Here is a 27,064-nt window from a genome sequence, read left to right as displayed (position 1 = left end):
CCCGCACAGCGCTTACCTGAATCCCGGCGCTCCGGTGACTTCTCTACTCACCGCTGAAGATGGCCTCTTCCTCCGTGGACCGCAGCTCTTCTGTGCGGTCCACTGCCGATTCCAGCCTCCTGATTGGCTGGAATCGGCACGTGACGGGGCGGAGCTACACGGAGCTACACGGAGCCCCATAGAGAACAGCAGAAGACCCGGACTGCGCAAGCGCGGCTAATTTGGCCATCGGAGGCCAAAAATTAGTCGGCACCATGGAGACCAGGACGCTAGCAACGGAGCAGGTAAGTAAAAAACTTTTTATAACTTCTGTATGGCTCATAATTAATGCACAATGTATATTACAAAGTGCATTATTATGGCCATACAGAAGTGTATAACCCCACTTGCTGCCTCGGGACATCTCCTTTAATTCTACGGTAAAGGGAGAACTATAGAAGGGAGAGCAGATTTCAAAAGTTGGGACTTGTTTTCATCTATTGATGATTAGATAACTGTAAACCCGGCATGAAGCGCCAGCGCTGTCTGAACACAGCCCATGTGCAGGAATAAACACACATTGGAGGGCTTCAAGCACAGAACCCTGTAGGGAGCAAGAAGAGATGTGAGGAAGCAAGAGTAGAGGGAGTTAGTAGTCGCACCGCAGAGCATCAACACCAGAGCTTTTAATATAAGCAAAGTGGCTGAGTGAAGATGCAGCTGCGATAAAAGGCACAAAGACCCCCGATCATTGTTCGTATCCTCCTACATCTCCACTTACTCAGCCCAAGAACATTAGGTGCTTATGCCGGATTTGATTCCTTTCTGGTGAAAACGAAAATATCCAATTATTTTAAGGATGCTGCAATGATCCACAAGAGTTAATTTGGGCAGAAGTGCCATCTTCATTATTACAGTTGCAGCAGAAAGTAAATTAATGCAAGGGATTGCACACCGAGGTCTAATCCATTTGATGTAAATCAATGCATTGCACATTTAAATTGCTCTGCTTTCCTTCAGAAAAGTATATTGAAGTGATTCATTAGCCAGTGAACTGCGCACGAGAAATAGACCAATTCTCCAAGGCACACCACAGCATCTCTGCTAGACAAATTTAAACAGCAATCAGATCTACTAATAAGTCCTTTTTGCTGGCATTTACATCAGCGGAGAACATGATTCTTGACAATTCCGATTAAATTAATGAGGGTCAAATTCTTCTGGGGTACGATACTCTAGAAGTAATGCATGAGTTGGGAGATAAACCTCTGCCATGGCCCTAACCTATTAGTGAACCACTTAGTAAGTATGTGATGAGGATCTACCTTCGGTAGAGCAAAGGTGCTTCATTCAGACATATTAAATCATTGGCACCGAATAAAATCCTCGACAATGTGACTTTCAGAAATTCTAATATGGATTTTACGCAGAGCAAATATTATATCCTCCATAGAACATGTTCCACATGTGGACTGCTACAGAACAAAATAGTTCTCGGCTAGTTTTGAAGTTTGTCATGTGCAGCATCTCTGTATAGATAGATAGACAGATAGATAGATAGATAGATAGATAGATAGATAGATAGATAGATATGAGATAGATAGATAGATATGAGATATAGATAGATAGACAGATAGATAGATATGAGATAGATAGATAGATAGATAGGAGATAGATAGATAGATAGATAGATAGATAGGAGATAGATAGATAGATAGATAGATAGATATGAGATAGATAGGAGATAGATAGATAGATAGATATGAGATATAGATAGATAGACAGATAGATAGATAGATATGAGATAGATAGATATGAGATAGATAGATAGATAGATAGATAGATAGATGGATATGAGATATAGATAGATAGATAGATAGATAGACAGATAGATAGGAGATAGATAGATAGATAGATAGATAGATAGATAGATAGATAGATAGATAGATAGATAGATAGGAGATAGATAGATAGATATGAGATAGATAGATGTGAGATAGATAGATAGATAGATAGATAGATAGATAGATAGACAGATAGATAGGAGATAGATAGATAGATAGATAGATAGATAGATAGATAGATAGGAGATAGATAGATAGATATGAGATAGATAGATAGATACATAGATAGGAGATAGATAGATAGATAGATAGATAGATAGATATTAGATAGATAGATAGGAGATAGATAGATGGATGTGAGATAGATAGATAGATAGATAGATAGATAGATAGATATGAGATAGATAGATAGATAGATATGAGATAGATATGAGATAGATAGATAGATAGATAGATAGATTGATATGAAATAGATAGATAGATGGATAGATGGATAGATGGATAGATAGGAGATAGATAGATAGATAGATAGATAGGAGATAGATATGAGATAAATAGATAGATAGATAGATAGATAGATAGATAGATAGATAGGAGATAGATATGAGATAGATATGAGATAGATAGATATGAGATGGATAGATAGATAGATAGATAGATAGGAGACAGATAGATAGATAGATAGATAGGAGATAGATATGAGATAAATAGATAGATAGATAGATATCAGATAGATAGATAGATGTGAGATAGATAGATAGATAGATAGATAGATAGATAGATAGATAGATAGGAGATTGATATGAGATAAATAGATAGATAGATAGATAGATAGATAGATAGATAGATAGATAGATATGAGCTAGATAGATATCAGATAGATAGATAGATAGATAGATAGGAGATTGATATGAGATAAATAGATAGATAGATAAATAGATAGATAGATAGATATGAGATAGATAGATAGATACATAGATAGGAGATAGATAGATAGATAGATAGATATTAGATAGATAGATAGGAGATAGATAGATGGATGTGAGATAGATAGATAGATAGATAGATAGATAGATAGATAGATAGATAGATAGATAGATATGAGATAGATAGATAGATAGATAGATAGATATGAGATAGATATGAGATAGATAGATAGATAGATAGATAGATAGATATGAAATAGATAGATAGATGGATAGATGGATAGATGGATAGATAGGAGATAGATAGATAGATAGATAGGAGATAGTTAGATAGGAGATAGATATGAGATAAATAGATAGATAGATAGATATCAGATAGATAGATAGATGTGAGATAGATAGATAGATAGATAGATAGATAGGAGATTGATATGAGATAAATAGATAGATAGATAGATAGATAGATAGATAGATAGATATGAGATAGATAGATATCAGATAGATAGATAGATAGATAGGAGATAGATATGAGATAAATAGATAGATAGATAGATATCAGATAGATAGATAGATGTGAGATAGATAGATAGATAGATAGATAGGAGATTGATATGAGATAAATAGATAGATAGATAGATAGATAGATAGATAGATAGATATGAGATAGATAGATATCAGATAGATAGATAGATAGATAGATAGATAGATAGATAGGAGATTGATATGAGATAAATAGATAGATAGATAAATAGATAGATAGATAGATAGATATGAGATAGATAGATAGATAGATAGATAGATAGATAGATCATATATAAACAGAGTGCATCATTTAAAGTATTTTATCAGAGTTCTCTAAACTTGCCTATTGTTTGCATGGCTGGCCTTAGCTACATATGACTCATGCAGCTGTAGAGGGCGCCAGTCACCAGATGGTAAGAGAGGGGCACCAGGTAAGGGTGAATGCACACGGGCAGATTTGAACTGCGGAATCCGCAGCAAATACCGCTCATAGCATGCAATGAAAATGTGATTCGTCATGCACACGAGCAGAAACCAATTATGATTTCTGCTCGCGGATGAAAAATTGCAGCATGCTCCATTTTCCTACGGATCCTGCATGGACAGCTTTCAATGAAGTCAATGTAAGCCATCTGACCGGCGCACGTCTGCAATTGAAAAGCAGCAGTTTAAAAATAAAAAAAATCTGTCTTGCGCATTTCCAATGGCAAACCATGCAGACCATCCGCAGTACAATAAAGAAGAAGAAAATACAGGTACGCGCGGATGCCAGCTGGGCACAAGGTTGGATTCTGCATGCGGGCTCCCGCATGCAAAATCTGACCCGCCCGTGTGCATGCGGCCTAAATGTAGGCTGGGGCAATTATCTCCCTTTGATCCGCTTGTGCAGATGATCTTCCTCCTCTGTTTGGTAATCTCTTGTGGGGATACATCAATCATCATCTTTCTGGCTCTATCTCCTCCCCTCTCATGTGCTGAGCTTGGTTCTGGTGATGCATTTATTTACTGAGTTTTGCTTTGGTGCGGTATTTATGTTATAAGTTTGATTCTGGTGCTGTATTGATGTTATGACCTTCGCACTGGCACAGTAGTCATCCACTGAGCTGTCTAGGTATTCATACACTGACAGATTGCTGTTTTGTGCAGAATACATGCAGACTGCCTTTCAGTGTTTTATATATATATATATATATATATATATATATATATCTTATTATTTTTAATGATGGGAGGGCATCGCCAACATCTTCTACACAGGGTGCCATCTAACCCAGGGCTGGCACTGTTTGCTTTTGAGTCACATTGGTTATTAAGTCTAAAAAATATATACTTCTGTGCTGGTAAAGTTAAGACAGGGTAGCGGTAAACTATAAGAACTTATCATACAGGAGTCCATGGAAAAATCTTAGTAGCCAAATAATAAGAATTTCCATAAACAACAATAAAAACCTCCTAGCAGCCTCCCATGTCCAGGAACAATGGGCAACCTGTCTCTTGGGATTCGTCCAGTCCCGAATCAAACTCAGTATTGAAATGATATAAATTAAACAATTAATACAGACAAGGCAATTAAGGTTTCGATATATGAGTCTAGTGCCAGTGATATGGTTCTCAGGCTGGTGTCAACTGCCAAGGATGTGGTGCTGATCCAAGTGTCTGTTACAGTTTCTCTTTACAAGGACATGGTCTATTTAGTGGAGGCCAGCAGTGACAGGCAGGAGAACAGCAGTAGATGACAATCATTTTTAATGAAGTCAGCAAGCAGACCATGAACAAGGCAAGGACGCTCGAGCCACATGGAGTATAGAAAACACTGAGGAACTCTGACTACACTGACAAGCAAGCAACAAGTGAGGGGCATATATATATATATATATATATATATATATATATATATAAAATTGCTGGAGGGTGTGGTAGCGCTGAGCTGAGTGCAGTCACCAAAACGGAGATGAGTCTGTCCAACCACCTAGGTCAAATGTCATGAAGACTCATGATGAACAGTGTCAAGCTTCATTGAATGATTCTATCAAACTCTTGGTGCCACTTATATCATGCTTGGTAAAGGTAAAGTCTTGACTGACTTCTAGGCAGACTGTTTGTTTGGGGTGGTTTGCCATTGCCATCCCCAGTCATCTTTTTACCCCCCAGCAAGCTTGCTACTCATTGTAGAACCGCGGAAGGATGGAAGGCTGAGCCAACCTTGAGCCAGCTATCTGAACCATACGGGGATTGAACCTGCACCCTTCAGGTCATGAGCGAGAGCTTAGGACTGCATTAGGACTGAAGAATGACAATTGTGGAAATGTGCACCTCCAGCTTCAAATCTAGCATGATAATTGTAGACAGTGTCCATGCTTCTGTAGTCTCAAACTACATCAGATAGCTGTTGGCCAACACTTGTATGGACAACAGCCATCTTTCCTGGCTCCTCCACACACATGCAAGCTTGGCATGGCTGAGTCTGCATGTTTTGTGAATGAATAGAGGGGGAGAAAGCCACTGCCATACATCTTTAGCAGCAGCTTACTTTCCAAGTACAAACAGATCCGGCGGATGAAATCCAATTGTCTGATCCTTATCTCCCCAACATATCCCATCGGGGAAGAGTCAGGTAGTCACCATACATGTTAGGTAATTGGCTGAACCCAATGGTTCAACTTGATATGCATCTAATGGCACTCTAAAGGTCCCATGCACAATAGATTATAGTTGTCTGAACTTGCCGATTTCTGCAGGACCAGATGATTCTTGCATGGGTTTGGGGTCTTCAGATGAGCATTCGACAAATATCTAAGATGTTCAGGCACCTTAAAGAAGTTTTCTATGACTGCACTACTGATGACTTCAGAATAGGTCATTACTAGTTGATCAATGGGGGTCCGCTGCTTGGGGTTCCTGCCAATCAGTTGATTGAAGAGTCTATGGTACTGAGGTGAGCCCTGTGGTCTCTTCTCACTCATGTGATGTTATATCCATCGCTTACACTGGCCTTAGAGCAGCTCAGTCCCTTTCAAGTGAATGGGATTGAGCTGCAATACCAGGCACATCCATTATGCACTGTACCACGCTATGTCTGGTATGGAGTGAAGTGAAAGCAGGACTCCCCTGAGCAGCAGTCACTTTAATTACCTAATCGATGGAGATCCCAAGCAACGGACCCTTATTGATTAACACTTGATGACCTGTCCTGAGGATGGGTCATCAATAGTGTAGTCTCGGAAAACCCCTCTAAGGCCTCGGTCAGATGACCGTTTTTTGCCGCGATTTGCGGATCGCATGACGGATGCGCATCCGCAAATCGCGTAACCGGGCCTACGATTCGCCGAAAAATCTGCAGCTAGCAGCGTTTTTGGCGAAACGTACCCGATCAAAGGAGCACTGTCCAACCCATTGAAATTCAATGGAGCCTGCAATACAGCCAGCTCAATTGAAAGCAATGGGCTGCCAGCGAGCGCGGCATGAATTTTCGGGGAAGGGCTTAAAAATATAAGCCCTTCCCTGAAAATCATCCAAAAATGTGTAAAATAACAAAAATATATATATACTCACCTTGTCCCCGCAGACGGAGTTCAGCCGCGGCCAGCCGGCAGTTCTCCTGAACTGCTCTGACGAGTATTCAGCAGCCGGGGATTTAAAATCCCCGCCTGCTGAATGAGCTGCCTCTGATTGGTCACAGCCCTCACCAATCAGAGGCAGCTCTCACTCACCCATTCATGAATTCATGGATGGGTGAGTGAGTGCTGCCTCTGATTGGCTGAGCGCAGGGACCAGTCAGAGGCAGCTCTCAGCTGTCATTCAATAGCTGAGAGCTGCGCTCGCCGGCAGCCCATTGCTTTCAATGGAGCCGGCTGTATTGCCGGCTCCATTGAATTCAATGGGCGAACATCCTTCTTCTCTGCCACAGCTGTTACAGCTGTGGCAGAGGAGAATGATTTGTGTAGTATATGTTCTCAATGGGGTCGGCGCTGCTACCGCCGGCCCCATTGAGCGCATATATAGAACACAAGGAATCGCAGAACGCAGATAGGCAAGATCTGCGATTCCTCATGTCCTATAATTTATCGGACATCCGCATAAAAAGCGGACATGTGACCGATTCCATTGCGAAGCAATGGTTCTATATATGCGCAGATCGCATGTGCATCCGCAAATCGCGGCAAAATACGGTCGTCTGACCGAGGCCTAAGTATGAATCTACAGAGCCACCAACTGTCAACCGTTGGGTGTGGAACAATGTAATAAATATGTATTCCCCATTAACTCAAATCCCCAAGTTAATTTCCATAAATCTGTTGGTTAACGTTCCCTTCCAAAAACTCAGAAATCTCCCTCTACTTCATGAGATCATGGATAAGACATGAGGCCCTGCTAAAGACAGGTAATTGGGTGCTCCTCAAACACGCATTGTATGTGGTATGGGCAGAGCCTTTACAGTATCTTTAAAGGGAACCTCTTACCATTTTTGCAACTATTAAATTCTCTATATGGTTTCATAGGTGATATAATGGGCATTTACCTAGTTAGTTCGCTAACCATGCAGGTCTTAGCATACCTGTAAAATCAATGGTTTATGGGTGATCCGATCCGGTCAGTGGTGGGCTTTCCTGTTGTCTCAGAAGGTCTGCGTGCCTCCCCAAACATTGCCCACTCTGCTAGTAATGTGAGATCTTCTCACGTTATTGCCGCTACAGTGTACATTCTACGCATGTGCTGTGAGCAACATAACTGGCACATGCGCAATCCATCTGTCTCCTGTTCTGGGCAACTTCATGAAATCAACTGCGCATGCGCCAATCACGTTGCTCGTGGAATTAGCATGAGATTTAGACCCTGGTGCTGATGATACGCGCAGCGGTGTTTGGGGAGACATATAGGCCTCCTGAGATGTTAAGAACTGCCCACTACTGACAGTTCGGCACGACCACTGGACCGGATCACCAATCATTTGCACATGGCGTGGGAACACCTCTGATTTTACAGGCATGCTCAGAACTGCATGGTTAGCAAACTAAGTATGTAAATGCCTATTGTATTAAACGGTATAAGGGGCTTCATTGGTGTAAAAATGGCGACAGGTTCCCTATAAAGTTTTTTGTTTTTACACAAATTCCAAAACTATTGCATATTTGTCAATTAATATGTGGTTTAGGTGCCAGTTCAGATCAATTCTTTTTGTACATTAATACTTTCATTAAGCCCTTGTAGGGGTGCGCTACAGAGGATGGCTGTAGGGGGCAATAGACAATCAGTCTGATGCCTGGAGCAAGAGGGAAAACACCCACAGGTGTGGTCAGTGCTATAAAAACGGTTGTTCCTACTGCAGTAAGAGAGAGTGTCTGGCTGAGAAGGCCAGGGAGACAGCTCAGTGGAGCTGTAGGGCTGCCAGGCCCAGTGTGTGGCTAAGAAGGCCAGAGGTGGACAGGGAGACGCCCCTCACCTCCACACCTAGGAGAGGTGTGTGTGCCTGGAAGATTCAGGCTGCAAGTACTCTGTGACTTCCAGTGTGAGCAGAGAGGCGCTGTGGACGAGGAGCTATGTGGTTCCAGAAGGACCCCTGGAGTACACCTGCCCGGGGACTAAGGGTCTGAAGGCACTAACGACTGAGGACCAGCTGCGCTCTGGACATCCACAGGTCTGTGCAAAGCAAATGGACTTGTTATTGCTGTACCTTCAACCCTGTGGAGGACCATATTGAAGGGTCTTTGAAAAGGACTTTGAAAGGACGTTATATAGAAGAGACTTTGTTGTTTCAAGCATTTATTATTTCCCTGGAGACCCAGTCGCCTATGTTTCTGTGAAAGATTGTGTGTAAATAAACCAGAGTAAAAAGGAAAGTGACCATTTGGTGTGATATGTAACCCCCGTGTTGTCACACCCTTTATCCTTTAAGAGGGCATGTCACATACAGCATGGCAAGGTTTTCAGTGGATAATATAACTTAAAGGGGTTGTCTCGTGAAAGCAAGTGGGGGTATACACTTCTGTATGGCCATATTAATGCACTTTGTAATATACATCGTGCATTAAATATGAGCCATACAGAAGTTATTCACTTACCCACTTTGTTGCTGGCGTCCCCGTCTCCATGGCTCCGTCTAATTTCAGCGTCTAATCGCCCAAATAGACGCGCTTGCGCAGAAGGGTCTTCTCCCTTCTGGTCGGTCCGGGCATGAGCGGCGTTCTGGCTCCGCCCCCTTCTACGCATCATCGCGTAGCTCCGCCCCATCACGTGTGCCGATTCCAGCCAATCAGGAGGCTGGAATGGGCAATGGACCGCACAGAGCCCACGGTGCACCATGGGAGAAGACCCACGGTGCATCGTGGGTGAAGATCCCGGTGGCCATCTTTGGAAGAAGTTTTATAAGTTGCTGAAACGCTAGAACGGTGAGTAGATACCATCTTTAAAAGCCATTTACACTTGTGCATAGTAATGTTTGCTTTAGAAGGGGGACTGTGCAAAAAAAAAAATTTCACTTTTGCCTCGGGACAACCCCTTTAAATATCTAAGGAAGATTTGGGGGAATTTTTCTATACAAATGTTAAACACGTAGGCTGCTCTTTACCGAGAAACGTACTTCTTTCCATATTTGCATTTCAATGGACTTCTGTATCGCCGTGCCCGCAGTGTCCAGACTGATATCTGGAAATGATAGTGAATACACGGCTGTGCCAATCAATAACTGTTGAACGGGGCATCTGTCTGCCTTTCACTCCGCTCTCTATAGGATATGTTTAATCCATAAAGGGCCAAGCCCACTCACAAACAGGCGGCAGATCCGCACCGACTCATGCAGACGTTCCTGTGGATTTGCCGCTGTGAATTTCCCTGTAGATCATGCGAACAAAAAGAACATTGTTTTGAAATTCGCATTTGCAGGTTTTGCTACGGATCTGAGAACAATCAAGCAAAATTTAGTGAATTAGATACGAAAAATCTGCAGCCAATCTGTATTTAGTCTTCAACAGACATGCTGAGGAGGTAATGAAAACGCACTGCAGGGCAATGTTCAGGGGGTTAAAACAGAATGGGGATGAGATTTAGAAAAGTTCCTGCTACTGTGATCCACTGAGATTTTAGGTGAATCCACACTGAATACCCGCAGCATTTCCGCTACATGTGAGTATATACCCTTCTTGTATCGGTCATACTTTGGTTAGCTTTAAAGGGTCCATGTGACTTTAAAAAATAGCTTCTATTGGTATAAAACTAAACAGGATCTTGTTTTCCCCAGTGATCCAGAGCTGAAGCTCTAGCGCCCCCCGGGCAAAATTGAAGGTTTGTAGTGTTTTTGACTTTTGCAGCCAATCATTGGCCACAGCAATCAAGTCCTGCACTCCGAGAACAATGACTGAGCAGTGATGGACGGCACATGGCTGCTGCAGCCTGGACTTTATTCAGTTTACATGACATCTTTATGGCAAACACTTGTTTATATTCTCGGCTTTTTTTATTCCCATGTATATCTATTACACACTGCCAGTCAAAAGTTTGGACACACCTTTTCATTCCATGTTTTTTTTACATTTTATTTTCTACATTGTAGATTCATATTGAAGACATGAAAACTACGAAGGAACACATATGGAATAAAGTACTAAACCAGAAATGTTCAACCAGAGTATGTTTTATATATAATATTTTAGATTCTCCAAAGTTACTTTTGTTTGGATGCCAGCTTTGCACACTCTTGGCATTCTCTCAATCAGCCGCATGAGGAAGTCACCTGGAATGGTTTTTAATAGAGATGAGCGAGCGTACTCGTTTAGGGCGATTTCGCAATCGAGCACTGCTTTTTTCGAGTAACTGACTACTCGGACGAAAAGATTTGGGGGGCGCCGGGGGGGCGGCATGGTGGAGCGGGGGTAGCAGTGGGGAACAGGTGGGAGTTCTCTCTCTCTACCCCCCCCCCCCACTCCCCTCTGAAACCCCCTGCTCACCCCTGTCGCCCCCCGAATATTTTCGCCCGAGTAGTCAGTTACTCGAAAAAAGTGGTGCTCGATTGCGAAATCGCCCTAAACGGGTACGTTTACTCATCACTAGTTTTTAACTAACAGATATGCCTTGTCAGGAGTTAATTTGTGGAATTTATCATTTTTTTAATGTGCTTGAGACCATCAGTTGTGTTGTGCAGATGTCCGGTTGGTACATAGGTCCATACAATATTTAGCCCTATTCCATTACTGTTCTAATCCACATTGTGGCAAGAATCACTCAACTACGTAAAGAGTAAGGACAGTCCATCATTACTTTAAGACATGAAGGTCAGTCAATCCAGAATATTTCAAGAACTTTGAAGTTATCCTCAAGTGCAGTCATGAAAACCATCAAAGGCTATGACGAAACTGGCTCACATGAGATTCGCCTCAGGAACGGAAGACTAAGGCCAGGCTCACACAAGCGTATGCTCACTGCGTATTCCGCACGTAGTTTTTGCACACGTAATATGTAGTACCAATATTCCACAGACTTTTATTGTGACGCTCACAGGAGGCGCAAAAAATATGCGTGAGAAAAATATCACGATATGTCCTATTTTGGATGGACGCATGCACGCCAAGGTAGTGTATGGGGATTGGTGGCATGCAGCAAGTACACGCGGGAGATATTTGCACGGCGCGCAGCGAATTATTGTCATATGAGCCTGCCCTAAGTGGTTACCTGTGCTACAGAGGATACATGCATTAGAGTTAACAGCCTCAGAAAACGCAAATTAGTAGCACCTCAGATTGGAGACCACAGAAATGCTTCACAGAGATCAGGTACCGGATATATCTCTACATCAACTGTTCAGAGGAGACTGCAAGAATCAGGTCGTTATGGTGAAATTGCTGCAAAGAAGCCACTACTGAGGAACATCAACAAGAACAAGAGAATTGCTTGGGCCAAGAAACACATAGACCATTAGATCAGTGGAAATCCGTGCTTTGGTCTGAGGAGTCAAAATTTGAGATTTGGGGTTTCAACCACCATGGCTTTGTGAGATGCAGAAACTGTGAGTGGATGGTTCCCACATGTGTGGTTCCCACCATGAAGCATGGAGGAGGTGTGATGGTGTGGGGGTGCTCTGCTGGTGACACTATTGGTGATTTATTCAAATTTCAAGGCACACTTAACCAGTATGGCTACCAGAAGCATTCTGCTGAGGAATGTCATCCACTCCACGCTTAGTGAGACTATCATTTGTTTTTCAACAAGACAATGACCCAAAGCACACCTCCAGCCTACGTAAGGGCCATTTAACCAAGCAGAAGAGTGAGGGAATGCTGATTTCAGATGACATGGCCTCCACAACTACCCGACCTAAACTCAATTAGGATGGATTTGAAATGAGTTGGACTGGAAAAGAAAATGTATCCTACAAACAATCAGCACCTCTGGGAGCACCTTTAAGACTATTGGAAAACCATTCCAGATGACAACCTCATGAAGCTGAATGAGAGAATGCCAAGAATACAAAGTTGTCATTCTGTCTGGCATATATAGCTAGCCATGCCTTTCCCCTCATTGGCAATTGGGCCAGCTATTTTTTTGCAATGGCTCCCACATGAAATGCATTGCTTGTGGTAAAACAACCCCATTCTAGAGGGGTTTTCCCTACGTGTAATGGTGCTGACAACGGGGGCCCAATCAGCTAATCGGTCGGGATCCCCAGCTTCGGACTCCAGCTGATTACCTATTGATGACCGATCCTGAGGATAGATCATCAATAGTATTTTTTCTTGAAATCTCCTTTATTGTATCTAGATATAATGATGTAACACAGTTGCAAACAGGATAAATAATAGACAAGGAAATTATAATCCTCTGTGCTCCCTGAGTATAATACATGAACTATTTAGTCTACATCATGTGTCAAACTCAAGGCCCACAGGCCAAATCCAGTGCACCATGTCATTTTATGGGGCCCTTGAGGTCCAGATGCTGAAGGGCCTTTTCTGGATTGAAGGGTCCTGAGCTGTGCCCGGAAGACCCTCTGGTGCACTGTGGACTAGTTTGCGGCCGCCATCTTGGTCCTACACTGTGACGTGTATGCGAACTGACTGCTGTTATTGTAGCCCCTGGAGCCTTTGGTGTGCACTCCCTTGTCTGATTCTCCCGCTGGGCCTATCCTGCAGTACAGCTCTGCTTGCCAGGGCTCAGACCAGGAGGCATCTTGTACATCCTGGCTGGTCCTCACTACCATCGTACAGTGGACAGTCTGTGTCCCACCTTCCTGTCCACAACCTGTCTACCTGGCAGTTTAAAGTCAAGTATCTGCATTGAGGGACTTGTGCCCCAATTGTTCTGGACTAGAACCTTGTTCTGGTCCATTCCCCTTTTTTAATATATTCTTTAAAATACAGTCTCACAATTACAAACGGCTCTTTGAAGGAAACCATAATGCTGATGTGGCCCTCTGTGAAAATGAGTTTGACGCCCCTGGTCTACACCTTAATAGACAAACACATACCTTTAAGGGTTCATGTCTCTCTATATAAATAACCCTACATTATTTATACAGCACTCCATCTGCTGCCTGCATTGCATCATGGGAGTTGCAACGACAACTCTCCAAAAAAAAATTAGCAAAGGAGAGAGCCTGCTTTTGCGTTCATATGGGTTTAATTAGTTTATAAGCCAACCTTAGTTTATCTGCCAGTGTGCTTGGATTGTAAGCTCCTCTGGGGCATAGACTCACATACCAGAATCAAGTTCTCTAATTGGACGGTGCTGTGGAATATGTCAGCAGTATACATTGCAATTATAATGAAGTTATATCTTCTAGTTTGCAACAAAACAAGTCACAAAATAAATAATCCTGGCCTCCTGTAGCTAACAGTACTGATATGTCAAAGCCTTAGAGTGCAGCATACAGAGGGACTAGAGAACTTTGCTTACATAGGCAACCGCCTGAACATGGTTAATGACAGGTAGACAGCACCTACAGAATGGCGCTGCCTGTTCTCCACGCATCACCTGGTGCCTCTCCACAACAGTCCCATTTTCTTCATCAGTGATGTTTATGTAATTAGGCCACAGTGTCATTCCAAGCGGCCTGCGGAGTATGCCAGTCACGTACCGCACTTAATGCACAGGACTGATTCTCTTGGAAAGTCTTTGCTAAGTGCAGGAAAATGAAGCTACTTAGTTACAAATAAAAACATACAAATTATACCAGCGGTGTTAAGAAAACCAAGACTATTTCATGGGCTCAACGGAGGAATTCTCTGACCTTAAATGAACCAGAATGCAATTCTGCTAAGGCAATGTGAGGTTATGGAAGACAATCAGTTACCGGGGGTCTCTATAGTAAAGCTTCTCAAAGACCCTATAGATGGAGACTTGGATATTTCTTAAGGAGTAAGATTACAGCAATATGTTCCCGGAAGAGAAAACATTTTCCTACGGAAACTCGCTGCTGCCTTACAAAGAAATTATCATGTGTTCCTCCCCAATGGGGGGATTTATCATCGCGGGAATTTTTGACTCCAGTTTTCAACAAAATTTTCAAATGTTACACTATGTTCAAAAAATGTTTTCGCATTTTTAAATATGTCAAGAGTCACTTTGTATGTCATCCAGCCAGAGGCGTAACTTGGAGCTTCTGGGCCCCAATGAAAACCAGTAACAGGGCCCCAACTATAATGCTTTATTCATAGTACTGGGCTCCCTATATGGAGAAGAGAGGCCTTATGGGCCCCCTAAGGCTCCTGGGCCCGGGTGTAACCGCATCCCCTGCACCCTCTATAGTTATGCCAGTGCACCCAGCTACTGGAGAGACATTGCGACAAATCTTGAGACTTTTTAAAAGTTACATCTTATAACTGTCTATAAAAAGCTTACTATAGTCAACCTCCGCCCCCTTGTATTGAAAAGAGGAGTGAGAGGCTTAACATCTGCTCTTTTTGGCGCAATAGCAAATTTTTCTGAACTGATTTGCACCAAAAAAGACGCAAAGTAATCCAGAATTCTATTGCAACTCAATAAATGTGCATCAATGACTACTATTTAGAGCACATTCACAAAGGGAGACATTTTTTTAAGATCCGCAACTCTAATGCAGGTCTTAATATAATTTTTGCCAGCACTCAATGCTCCAAATATAACGATAAATGCCTCCTCATATCTCAAGAGCATATCGGCTCTTCAATGCACCTACGCAGAAATCTACAGCAGCTGGAAGCTGGTGTAGATTTCTGGTAAAATTGATGTCAGTTTCCAGCCTAAATTATTCGTACATGTGTCGGTGTACCGCGGCCATGCCCACTATGGATAAGCCACACCGTATTTTGAGTAAGTGGTGCAGAGCAGCGCACAGCTCAAAAAGCCACACAATTTTTGCGCAAGCTGGTTTCGTGCCAAATTGTGCTGCCTTCTTAGATAGATAGATAGATAGATAGATATGAGATAGATAGATAGATAGATAGATAGGAGATAGTTAGATAGATAGATAGATATGAGATAGATAGATATGAGATAGATAGATAGATAGATAGATAGATATGAGATAGATAGATAGATAGATAGATAGATAGATAGATAGATAGATAGATAGATAGATAGATAGATAGATAGATAGATAGGAGATAGTTAGATAGATAGATAGATATGAGATAGATAGATATGAGATAGATAGATAGATATGAGATAGATAGATATGAGATAGATAGATAGATAGATAGATAGATAGATAGATAGATAGATAGATAGATAGATAGATAGATATGAGATAGATAGATAGATAGATAGATAGATAGGGGATAGATAGATGGTAGAACAATAGATAGACAAGCAGACAGATTGAGTGCTATATAGTAGAAGGATGTATGGATACATAGATAGATAGATAGATAGATAGATAGATAGATAAATAGATAGATAGAGAGACATGAGATAGATAGATAGATATAGATATGAGATAGATAGATAGAAAGATAGATATGAGATAGATAGATAGATAGATATGAGATAGATAGATAGAGAGACATGAGATAGATAGATAGATAGGAGAGAGATAGATAGATAGATAGATATGAGATAGATAGATAGATAGATAGATAGATAGATAGATAGATAGATATGAGATAGATAGATAGGAGATAGATAGATAGATAGATAGATAGATAGATAGGAGATAGATAGATAGATAGATAGATAGATAGATAGATAGATAGATAGATAGATAGATAGATAGATAGATAGGGGATAGATAGATGGTAGAACAATAGATAGACAAGCAGACAGATTGAGTGATATATAGTAGAAGGATGTATGGATACATAGATAGATAGATAGATAGATAGATAGATAGATAGATAGAGAGACATGAGATAGATAGATAGATAGATAGATATAGATATGAGATAGATAGATAGAAAGATAGATAGATAGATATAGATATGAGATAGATAGATAGATATAGATATGAGATAGATAGATAGATAGATAGATAGATAGATATTAGATAGATATGAGATAGATAGATAGATAGATAGATAGATAGAGAGACATGAGATAGATAGATAGGAGAGAGATAGATAGATAGATAGATAGATAGATATGAGATAGATAGATAGATAGGAGATAGATAGATTGATAGATATGACATAGATAAGAGATAGAAAGATATGAGATAGATATCAGATATATAGGTAGACTACATATAGAGAGATAGTACCGTAGAACAATAAATGGATAGATAACTAGATATATAGAGCAAATATATATAATATTATATTATAGATAGACAAATAGACAGATTGAGTGATATATAGTAGAAGGATGTATGGATGATAGATCTACAACAGAACAATCCGTGGATAAGATCGCTATTATCCCCCAGTGCTCATACAGGGTAGTCCAAGCCGTGTGCCGCAGTTTCTTCGCTCTCATTAATATTATCCTTTGTATTTTTGTCTTTAAATAATTTGAAAAATATTACAAGTTAGATCTTCTCATGCATCCCATTAACTTCCATCGCATTTGAACAGATGACAAAAGCCCAATTTTACCACTAGTCCATCCCCAGTGTCGGGTGACGCCTCCCGCTGAGCGATTACATTTATCATTTCTATTTGTAATCAATGGGGGAACAGATCATCCGGTAATTGTCCGCAGTTTTTCCTTCCATTTATAATCTCCTGTTTTACTGACTTTACTATAAAATGGTAACTATACATTAAAGGGGCGCTCCATTACTTAAAAAAAAGACTTTAAAACTCACTTCCATTTTTTCAATACGTTTTAATCTGTTGTGTAAAAAAAGTGCGCTGCGATTGCCGTGAAGTGTAGAATTTCTTCCTAGCAGCCTTCCTCAATGTGCGTAGTACAGCATGCCCACACAATCAACACATTTGTTAAAATGTCATTGCTCGTGCCGGAGCCAAAAACACAGGTGATCGTTTAAGAGCCAGATGCAAGATGTTGTGTGTGACAGAACTACAGGACTGCATCCTACATAACAAATGGGTTCTGCTGAGGTGTTACTAACAAATACACCTCGGAAGAAGATAATATTACATAACCTTGCATCTGAGGAAAGGGTAAATCGTGTACATAACTCACAGATGAAATGGAAGAACTCTATAAATGCACTGCGAGAAATGTATCAAAACTGCTGGAAGGAAAAGGAAAGTAGCTACACTTAGAAACCAATTAAGAGGGGGTTTTAATTTTCATTTTCCAAAGGGTTTCTGAGAGGTAGAATATGACTAGTTATTATGGACAACCAGTTTTAATACATCTCTCTCGTTATTTCGCACAGCAATGAAATACAGCATGAGTTAAAGGGGTTGTCCCGCGGCAGCAAGTGGGTCTATACACTTCTGTATGGCCATATTAATGCACTTTGTAATGTACATTGTGCATTAATTATGAGCCATACAGAAGTTATAAAAAGTTTTTCACTTACCTGTTCCGTTGCTGGCGTTCTCGTCTCCATGGTTGCCGTCTAATTTTCGCCGTCTAATGGCCAAATTAGCCGCGCTTGCGCAGTCCGGGTCTTCTTATCTTCTCAATGGGGCTCCGTGTAGCTCCGTGTAGCTCCGCCCCATCACGTGCCGATTCCAGCCAATCAGGAGGCTGGAATCGGCAATGGACCGCACAGAAGCCCTGCGGTCCACGGAGGGAGAAGATGCCGGCGGCCATCTTCACCGGGTAAGTAAGAAGTCACCGGAGCGCGGGGATTCAGGTAAGCGCTGTCCGGTGATCTTTTTTAACCCCTGCATCGGGGTTGTCTCGCGCCGAACGGGGTAGGGGGGGTTGAAAAAAAAACAAACCCGTTTCGGCGCGGGACAACCCCTTTAAACTCCAGAGGTAAATTCAGAGTTCTGCTATTTGAACTATGTTTAAGGGATTTTCCAGGCAAATACTATTGATCCTCAGATAGTTAATAGTTGACCAAATTGGGTCCTTCACTTATGTCCAAGACGATCATCTAACTGGGCTCGCTCTGTCAGCACCACAACACACAGGGGTATGGAGTTGAAGCAGTTAGCGCCAACCCCTATGTAGTGGCTGAAGCTGGTAATTGCAGGTGCAGCTCCCATTAAAATCTTTGAGAGCTGCACCTGCAGTGGTCAGAGCTTACTGCTTCCACTCCGTATCCCTGTGTGTTGTGGCACTAACAGTGGGAACCCAATTAGCTGATTGATTAGGGTCCCAAAGTGTGCCCCCCCTCCGATCAACTATTGATGACCTATCCCGAAGATAGGTCATCAATAGTATCAGCCTGGAAAACCTTTTTAAAGGGTTGTGGACAGACGTACCTCTGGTGGCTTAGATAGACACTTTCAAACACAATAAATAGAGAAAGAGCATCACAAAGCAAGAAGATTGGTATATTGCGTACCTAAAAGCCAAAAAGGTTGACTTAGTTGGTTCAAAATGGTTCACAAGGTGTATAAAACTGAGCTTTCACTTTAAAGGGATTGTGCCAATATTAGAAGGGATCCCCTAGCCATAGAATACAGGATAACTCCCTGATGAGTAGGGGTCCAACCAATGGGACCCCCACCAATCCCAAGATCAGGATTTCTGAAAGGCCTCTTATGAATGGAGTGGCAGTCGAGCATTCACACTTCAGAGGGATTGCTGGAGATAGCTGAGCACTGGAACTGGCTGCCCCATTAAAATGAATGGTTTGGTGGTTCACATGCCCAACGACCACTCCATTCATTTGAGCCCACCCCCCATTCTAAAGATCAGTGGGAGTTCCAATGATCAAAGTCTTATCCCCTATCCTGTGGATACAGAATAACTTCTAACATTGGCACAACCCCTTAAATGATGTGCTCCAAACAAACAAAATAAACCAGCTAATACATCATTTATATTTGATTACCCACAACTATCATTTTACTACACCACATTGCCAACCCTGGATTCCAAGCGATCATCATTTTTGCTAAACATGTATCTGCAGATATTTAAATTGCTTTCCATTCAATATAGGCATAATGCATGGTAAACTGATACTAAAATATAGACTAAGTAATAAGGCACACAGATGAAACTTAGCTTGTTTTCTACCAAGTCCTGAAACAATTTAGATCTATCACTGAAGCAAACCATAAAGTAAATAATGAAGCAACCTAGATAATAAAATATATCTTTAGCTCATAAAGCCGCACAGCTTGGTAAGACGAAAAAAGTTTGGTACTGGTTTTTTTTACCGCACAGCTTGAGGATTCATTTTCATATATATTAGGCTCTGCTCACACGGGCAGAACTGGTTTCCATCAGGGTTCCTATCAAGGTTCCATTATTTCTAATGGCAAGAAAAATCGCATTTTGTAGTGCTCTACTTACATTCAAAAATACAGAAAACTATAGGGAAAACTATAGGGCCTCGTTATAATACAGAAAATGGGTCTATATAGAATATCAGTCATGATACTAGTGTGAACTGCTATGGATGAAGCAGATCATTCAGTGCAATGTATAGAGAAATCATTACAAGTATCTTTGGTAGATACCCTGTTTCCCTGAAAATAAGACATACCCAGAAAATAAGACATAGCATGATTTTCCAGAATTTTTGAGGATGCAAAATGATTTTTCAGGCTTTTTGAGGATGCTTGAAATATAAGCGCTATTCCAAAATTAAGCCCTGCTAACAGTTAATTAAAAAAGTAAATTTAAACAAAAATAAATATAAGACACTGTCTTATTTTCGGGGAAACACGGTAGATAGAAAAATAAATAAATAGATACTGTAGATCAATAAACATATCCAGAAATCTCAAAGAGTTTCAATATGTTGCAGGTTTAAAAAAAGTTTCCTACAACATCCAGTTGCCCTGGTAAAGGCTGACGTGATTGATTTGTGTTCTATTAGAGACTGCACATTACAGCTCAGTAACGGTACTTATGGGGATTGTACATTCAGACACTTATATAAAGTAGACATACAGGTAGATTTATAGACGGAGAGGATAAGCATCCGATATAAGAGCTTTATTGACAGAATAGAATTTAGGTTTCATTAAAAACTCCGTCCTCTGTACTTACTACATGATATTTAAGCGCATGTATAGTACAGTACATAGTGGGAAAAGATTGATTGACTAAGTGCTACAATTCACTGTATCCAAAAGGAGATGGATACAGTGAACTGTATCCAAAAGGTATTGACTGAATACCAAAGTGTTCGCTGTACCCAAAAGGAGACGGTCCACAGCTTTTTTTTTACTTTGTAGCAAATATGTAAATCACAGATATGACACCAAACAATGTTTGTTTAACACTTGACCTTTCTGTCTTTGTGAAACGTACCCCAGACAAATGAATGTATATTATTCTATTTAACGGCGCGTTTTCCACGATCAAGTAAAGGAAAAAAGGATGGAATCATTCATTGACCAAAAAAAGTCCTAATAAGTATTTTGTTGCTTTCACTAATGATAAGCGATATCCTACATCAAGATGCTTCCAACTTACTAGATAGATCAGATCACCATGGCAGGATAAAGACTTGTCGTAGACCAATTCTTTTTTTTAATTTCCACCATAAATTTGCCATTGACTGAGATCCAGACTGTTTACGGGTCATGTCACTGAACCGATAAGCTTCTCTTGAAGAAAAGCTTTAACACTCTTAGCAAAATGCATTATCATCTTGGGGAAAAGAAAAAAGTTTGGTACGGTGTTAGCTAGAGATGAGCGAGTATACTCGCTAAGAAACATTACTTGAGCGAGTAGTGCCGAGTATCTCCCCGCTCGTCTCTAACGATTTGGGGGCCGGTGGGGGGCGGGAAGCGGCGGAGGAGAGCAGGGAGGAACAGAGGGGAGATCTCTCTCCCCCCCCCCCCCCCCCCGCTCCAACTCACCTGTCACCCGCGCCGGCCCCCGAATCTTTAGAGACGAGCGGGGAGATACTCAGCTAAGGCACTACTCGCTCGAGGAATGTGCCTTAGCGAGTATACTCACTCATCTCTAATGTTAGCCAGTAGAGCGAAATGTGATTGTTTTCAGTAAGAGAAACCAAGTCATCTGGTAGATATGATACCTCAACGTCAAAGGAAAAAATGAGAGTAGACATTCATGATCATCTTTGATACTCTCAATGCAGGTATGAATCATTTCCAAGGTTTTATGGCAGGGTGGGCTAAAACTGAGAAATCTGGTGCAGAGATAATACACAGGCCTGGAGAGACCATAAAGCTCTCACATCCGTATCAGTGGACTAATTAAGTATTTACTCCTCTGCTCATGCTGTTCTGTTATTGTTTTAAGTGCAAATTAATCGCACAATGTCTCTGCCCTTTTATGTGTACGTGTGTGTATATAGGCTTCTTTCCATATATCCTATTAATGCCTAATGAAGAATCCTAAGTAGATTCGAAAGCTTGCTGAAACATCATGTCTGTTTGTCAGCGACTAAAAGGTATTATTTTGTTTCTCTTACTAAGAACAATCACATTTCATCATCCTGGAACATGACTTCATCATCACCAACCGTATTGATGGACGGAATGAATACGGCGAATCCATCATTTTTGTCCAGCTTGTATTAACCTGTTATCACTGACTTTACTGGGACTGAAAAACGTCTGTTTTAGGGCTTTTTTACCCACTAGCGTTTTTTTTACGCCACAATACCGCTGCATTTTTTTTACTGCAAATGTCAATGGGACTTTCTAATGTTTAAATCGCATAGCGCAAAAATTGCAAGTTTACACGGCTGCGATTTTTGTGCAATGCGATATTAACATTTGAAAGTCCCATTGACAATTGCAGTTTTAAAAAAAACGCAGCGATATCGCAGAGTTAAAAAAAAAACCCACTAGTGGGTAAAAGCTCTTAGGGTTGTACTTTATTTTGTTTTTCGAGGGAGGAAATATTTTTACCATAAAACATATTAAAACAAACTGAAAACCGATATAAATAAGATTTTTTTTTATTATTGGCTCACACTTTTTTACTTTTCACTTTTATTTATTTGAGCAACTGATCCAAACGTATTGGACATAATGGCAGTTTTTAAATTAGTTTTTTTTTTTGGGGGGGGGGTCTTGTTTTTAGAACCCAAAACTGTATTGTTAAAACTGATCTTGGCAGAACTGATCCAAACTTATTGGACATAATGGCAGTTTTTAAATTAGGTTTTTTGGGGGGTCTTGTTTTCAGAACTACTGTATTGTTAAAACAGATCTTGGAAGAACTGATACAAACTGGTTTTTACATCCCCCCAAAATGGGATCCATTAAAGGATTCTTTCCTTTTTTTGCCCCAAAAAATATGAAAACAAACACTGCAACAAAACCTCATCCAAATTGTTGGAAGAAAAAGAAAAAATGTGTCTCAGTAATACAAATGATTTCCCAGATGCATCTATATACAGTATAATATAAACTCTCATCATAAATATATGCATATAGTCAGGTTATGCATCATGATGTAATATGATGGGCTTACTATTAGCGTATTTCTTAGCTATTCCATGTAGCACCTGCTTAAAAAACAACTCTAGAGGGTGAAGAAAAGCATCCATAGAAAGTGGTTCCTAAGTAACTCACACCCACAGCCCTGTGCTGTCAAAATGAATTACCTGAAACCAGCAGAACTGCCATGAAAACAGCAAGTAATCTGTACAATATCATAAAATACTAGACATGAGGGAGTTGATTTACTCACTTCACGATTCACTACATATGACGCTCATTTATATCCTCACTGAAAATCTGGAAAATTTGAGTTTTGGTGCAGAAAATTGGCATACATGGTGATTGTACCGTGAGAATGACCAGAGATCACCTACGGTTATTCTCACTCTGTATTCAAACTGCAAGTGAAATGAAAGGATTCACATCAAACTCTGCATTATCCCTGCGATGCAGTTAGGAACAAACTACTAACATACATGGAATATCATAATGCTGTTACACGTCTATGATTTCATTTGTAGGCTGCAGATGTTTTTCTGTGCATGCAGCAAATCTACAAATATAGCAGAATTCATCGTAAGATTGGGAAGGTCCATGGCTTAAGAAAGAGTTTTGATAATGCAGAAGGTTTACAGGCAGACCTATGTAAAACGACAGAAAAATACATTGCAATGTAACAATAAATGTGCCGAATGACATACTCAGCTCTGCTTAATCTCCCTTTGTACATACAATAACTATACAAATTCTATCCGTATTTCAGCATTATGGGTAGCCATGGCAAGTTCCAGCTAGTCAGGTCTCTGTATGAGAATGCTGGCAGCTTTCTAGCTCACCTGCACCTCTGCACAGACTCCTGACAGCCAACTTGTCCTTAATCTGCAAAGCACGTTCCAGCGAAATTTAATATTCAGCGCACAGACAAATACATTTATGGCGGGAGATGAAATGTTTATTATCATAGGTGTTAATTAGCTCACCTCTAGATCATATAGTGATACACAAACCGCTGCACAGGTTACTTCATGATTTTATCAATGTGCATTAATCCTCATTTGCATGCAGGGGTTTCTACACCTGTATTTTACACACTGAGGGACCGAATTAATATTTGGAGGATGGTTATATATAAAGACTGCGGATGTTCAATAAAATGAGAAATTAGATGTGTAGGGATGAAAAAAAATCAATAAAATGGAATGAAACTTCAGTTTAACCCTTATAGGCCCTGCTGGACAAAATGAAATGTATGCTGGAAAAAGGAGCTATTTCAAATATTTCCAAGACAATGAAGAAAAATGAGATTTTTATGAGAGGATGGATCCAGAATAAAATAGATTACAAATGGGAAAGACGATATGGCTCTATATTTATACCAAATGGGTGCTGTGCATTAAATTTAATATATCACCTTTTGTTTACTGTGCTTTTACACTATGTCACTGCAAACAGATTATTAGCCACAACACAAAAAGCATATATAGAAAGAGATAGATAGATAGATATGAGATAGATAGATAGATGATATTCACAGAAATCATTTGTATGCTTAAGGGCCCGTCCACACAAGCACTTTCACGTATGTGAGAAATGTACATCAAAAAGCTTGTAAAAACGTACACATTTTTCAGCATACGTTCACGTTTTTTACCCATATGTGCAGTATATGCTTAGATACGTTTTTAATGTGAAAAACATATGTTTTTCACTGTAAGAAAAATTTGCTTAATAAAGTTTTAAAGTTCAAGGCACAAAAAACGTATGTTAGGCATTGGGAAACGTACAGCCACATGTTTCCCATTGACTGCAATGTTAAAAAAAAAACGTATACGTTTCTATACCATTTTTTGCGGAACAGAAAAGCATAGCAGGGTACGATTCTCAATCCTCAAAAAAAATAAAATAAGCATGAATACATTTCCCAGGCTAAACGTAGTCAAACAAACACATACATTTAACCCATTATGGCCGTGAAATGCTATGTTCTCATCCATTTCTTTGGACAAAAATGTGTACATTTCATGAACGACCGTATGACAGTGTGGACGGGCCCTAAACCTTAAAAAAATTCTCCCTACGTACTCCTATGAATTCTTGCTGTAGATTGTGAGCCCCTCTGGTCCTTGCTTTGACTCTTTTGTTTCCAACCAAGTTTATTTGTAAATAGCTACAAAAGCTGTTACAACAATAACTAAAAACAGCAAAATAACAAATACCAACAGTTCAATGATACATTGTAGCTACTGCATGTGCTACAACAACTGCATAACATACCGTAGCAAGCATCTAGACCCCAGCAGTGACTAAGAAGTTGATCAGGACAATATTCTGAAGATTGCAGGGTTAATCTGCCTGCTCTGGAACAAGTGAAGTGAGAAATTTCTCCATCAGCGCTGCATATAGCAGTGACACCTATTGATGTATAGCAAAGTTTCATAGAGATCTACAGTATTCTGCAAGTGCATAGTGGTCAATGGCTATATCACTAGTAGTATGAGCCCAGGGATGGATTCCCTTTGTGCTCAAGATGTTACTCACCTCAAAGGTCTCATCTTGATCTCCTTCTTGTTGTCCACCACTGCAGGGACACAGTTGGTCAGTTCTGTCCAGTCTGCATGTAGCCCACAGCTCCATCCAGTAGAGAATCTTGAGAACAACCAGGTCTCTTTCTTGCCAGGTCTATGACAAGTGCACTTCTTTTGCCCTGCCTTGCACTCACAAGGTTGCTCCAGACGTATGTTCCTGACCAGGTGGCGACCAAAGGTGGTGCCCCCAGTCTTCTGGATGTGCAGGAACACAATGAGATCGTCCCCATTGATGTTGAAGTCCACCTTCCTCAGCAGCTCGTCCACGGTGAAATTGAATTTGGGCATAAATTTGGCAGGGCTCTCATCTTCTGCCCAGTAGGGGTCCACCAAGGAAGAGCTGAAAGCTTGCAGCCTGAGCTGCTGGCATTCAGTGCCTGGGCAAACATACTGCAAGACGATCACAGCAAATAGAAAGACTATGACCAGGGCCAGGAGCAGCTTGTTGGACTTGTCATCCATGTTCTTGGTGCCGGTGAAGATCCAAGATCATTACGACAAAAGCTTGGTTTACATAGGGGTCTGTGAAGAAGGTAGAGGAGTCTGCTTCATGGCTCCATAGACACAGACTGAATCCCTTTATCCTTTCTTCCCAGCAATCCAAGCGTTCAGTCCTCTTTACAATAATACACAAGACTGGAGAGAGAGGCAGCCAAGTGCACACCCCTATGCCTCACACCTCTCCATGCACTGCCTCCTCCTCAGTCCTCTTCTGTAGCAGAGCCCTCCTCACACCCACCAGACAGCCCCCTGCTTAATGGAGCTCCAGCCCCCTGTCTGCTGAGTGCTGCAAGGGGGGAAATACTGGCTTGCTGAATAGCTCCACTACACAGAGTTTTCTTTGCTTCCCATAATGTCCAAAATGCGGTAACACTGGATAGGTAGGTAGATAGATAGATAGATAGATAGATAGATAGATAGATAGATAGATAGATAGATAGATAGATAGATAGATAGATAGATAGATAGATAGATATGAGATAGAGAGATATGAGATATAGAGAGAGATAGATAGATAGATAGATAGATAGATAGATAGATAGATAGATAGATAGGCAATAGAATAGATGGATTGATAGATAATACCGGTAGCTACAAGATAGATAATATAGATAGATAGATAATGTGATTGATAAAGAGATATTACAGCAGATGATAGATAGATAGATAGATAGATAGATAGATAGATAGATAGATAGATAGATAGATAGATAGATAGATAATAGCTACAAAATAGAAAATACAAAATAGAATATATGAAAGATATAATAACAGATAGCTGGATAGATAATAGCTAATGGATGGATAGAAAATATGATCAATAGATTTTAGAGAGTAGA

At 40.6% G+C, this 27,064-nt stretch overlaps 1 protein-coding gene across 1 annotated transcript in view; it reads right to left on the bottom strand.

Annotated features, from left to right (window-relative positions):
- HS6ST2 (heparan sulfate 6-O-sulfotransferase 2) overlaps positions 1 to 26,395 on the bottom strand; it is a 359,475-nt gene extending 333,080 nt beyond the window's left edge. The window contains exon 1 of the mRNA XM_066581851.1: positions 25,678 to 26,395. Coding sequence (XP_066437948.1) covers positions 25,678 to 26,186 — 509 coding nt within the window. The 5' untranslated portion in view covers positions 26,187 to 26,395. The remainder of the gene's footprint in view (positions 1 to 25,677) is intronic.
- Positions 26,396 to 27,064: the final 669 nt, after the last annotated feature.

Source organism: Eleutherodactylus coqui, chromosome 10 (assembly GCF_035609145.1).
Source record: "Eleutherodactylus coqui strain aEleCoq1 chromosome 10, aEleCoq1.hap1, whole genome shotgun sequence".
Taxonomy (NCBI): Eukaryota; Metazoa; Chordata; class Amphibia; order Anura; family Eleutherodactylidae; genus Eleutherodactylus; species Eleutherodactylus coqui.
This window is presented reverse-complemented; position numbering and strand designations above follow the sequence as displayed.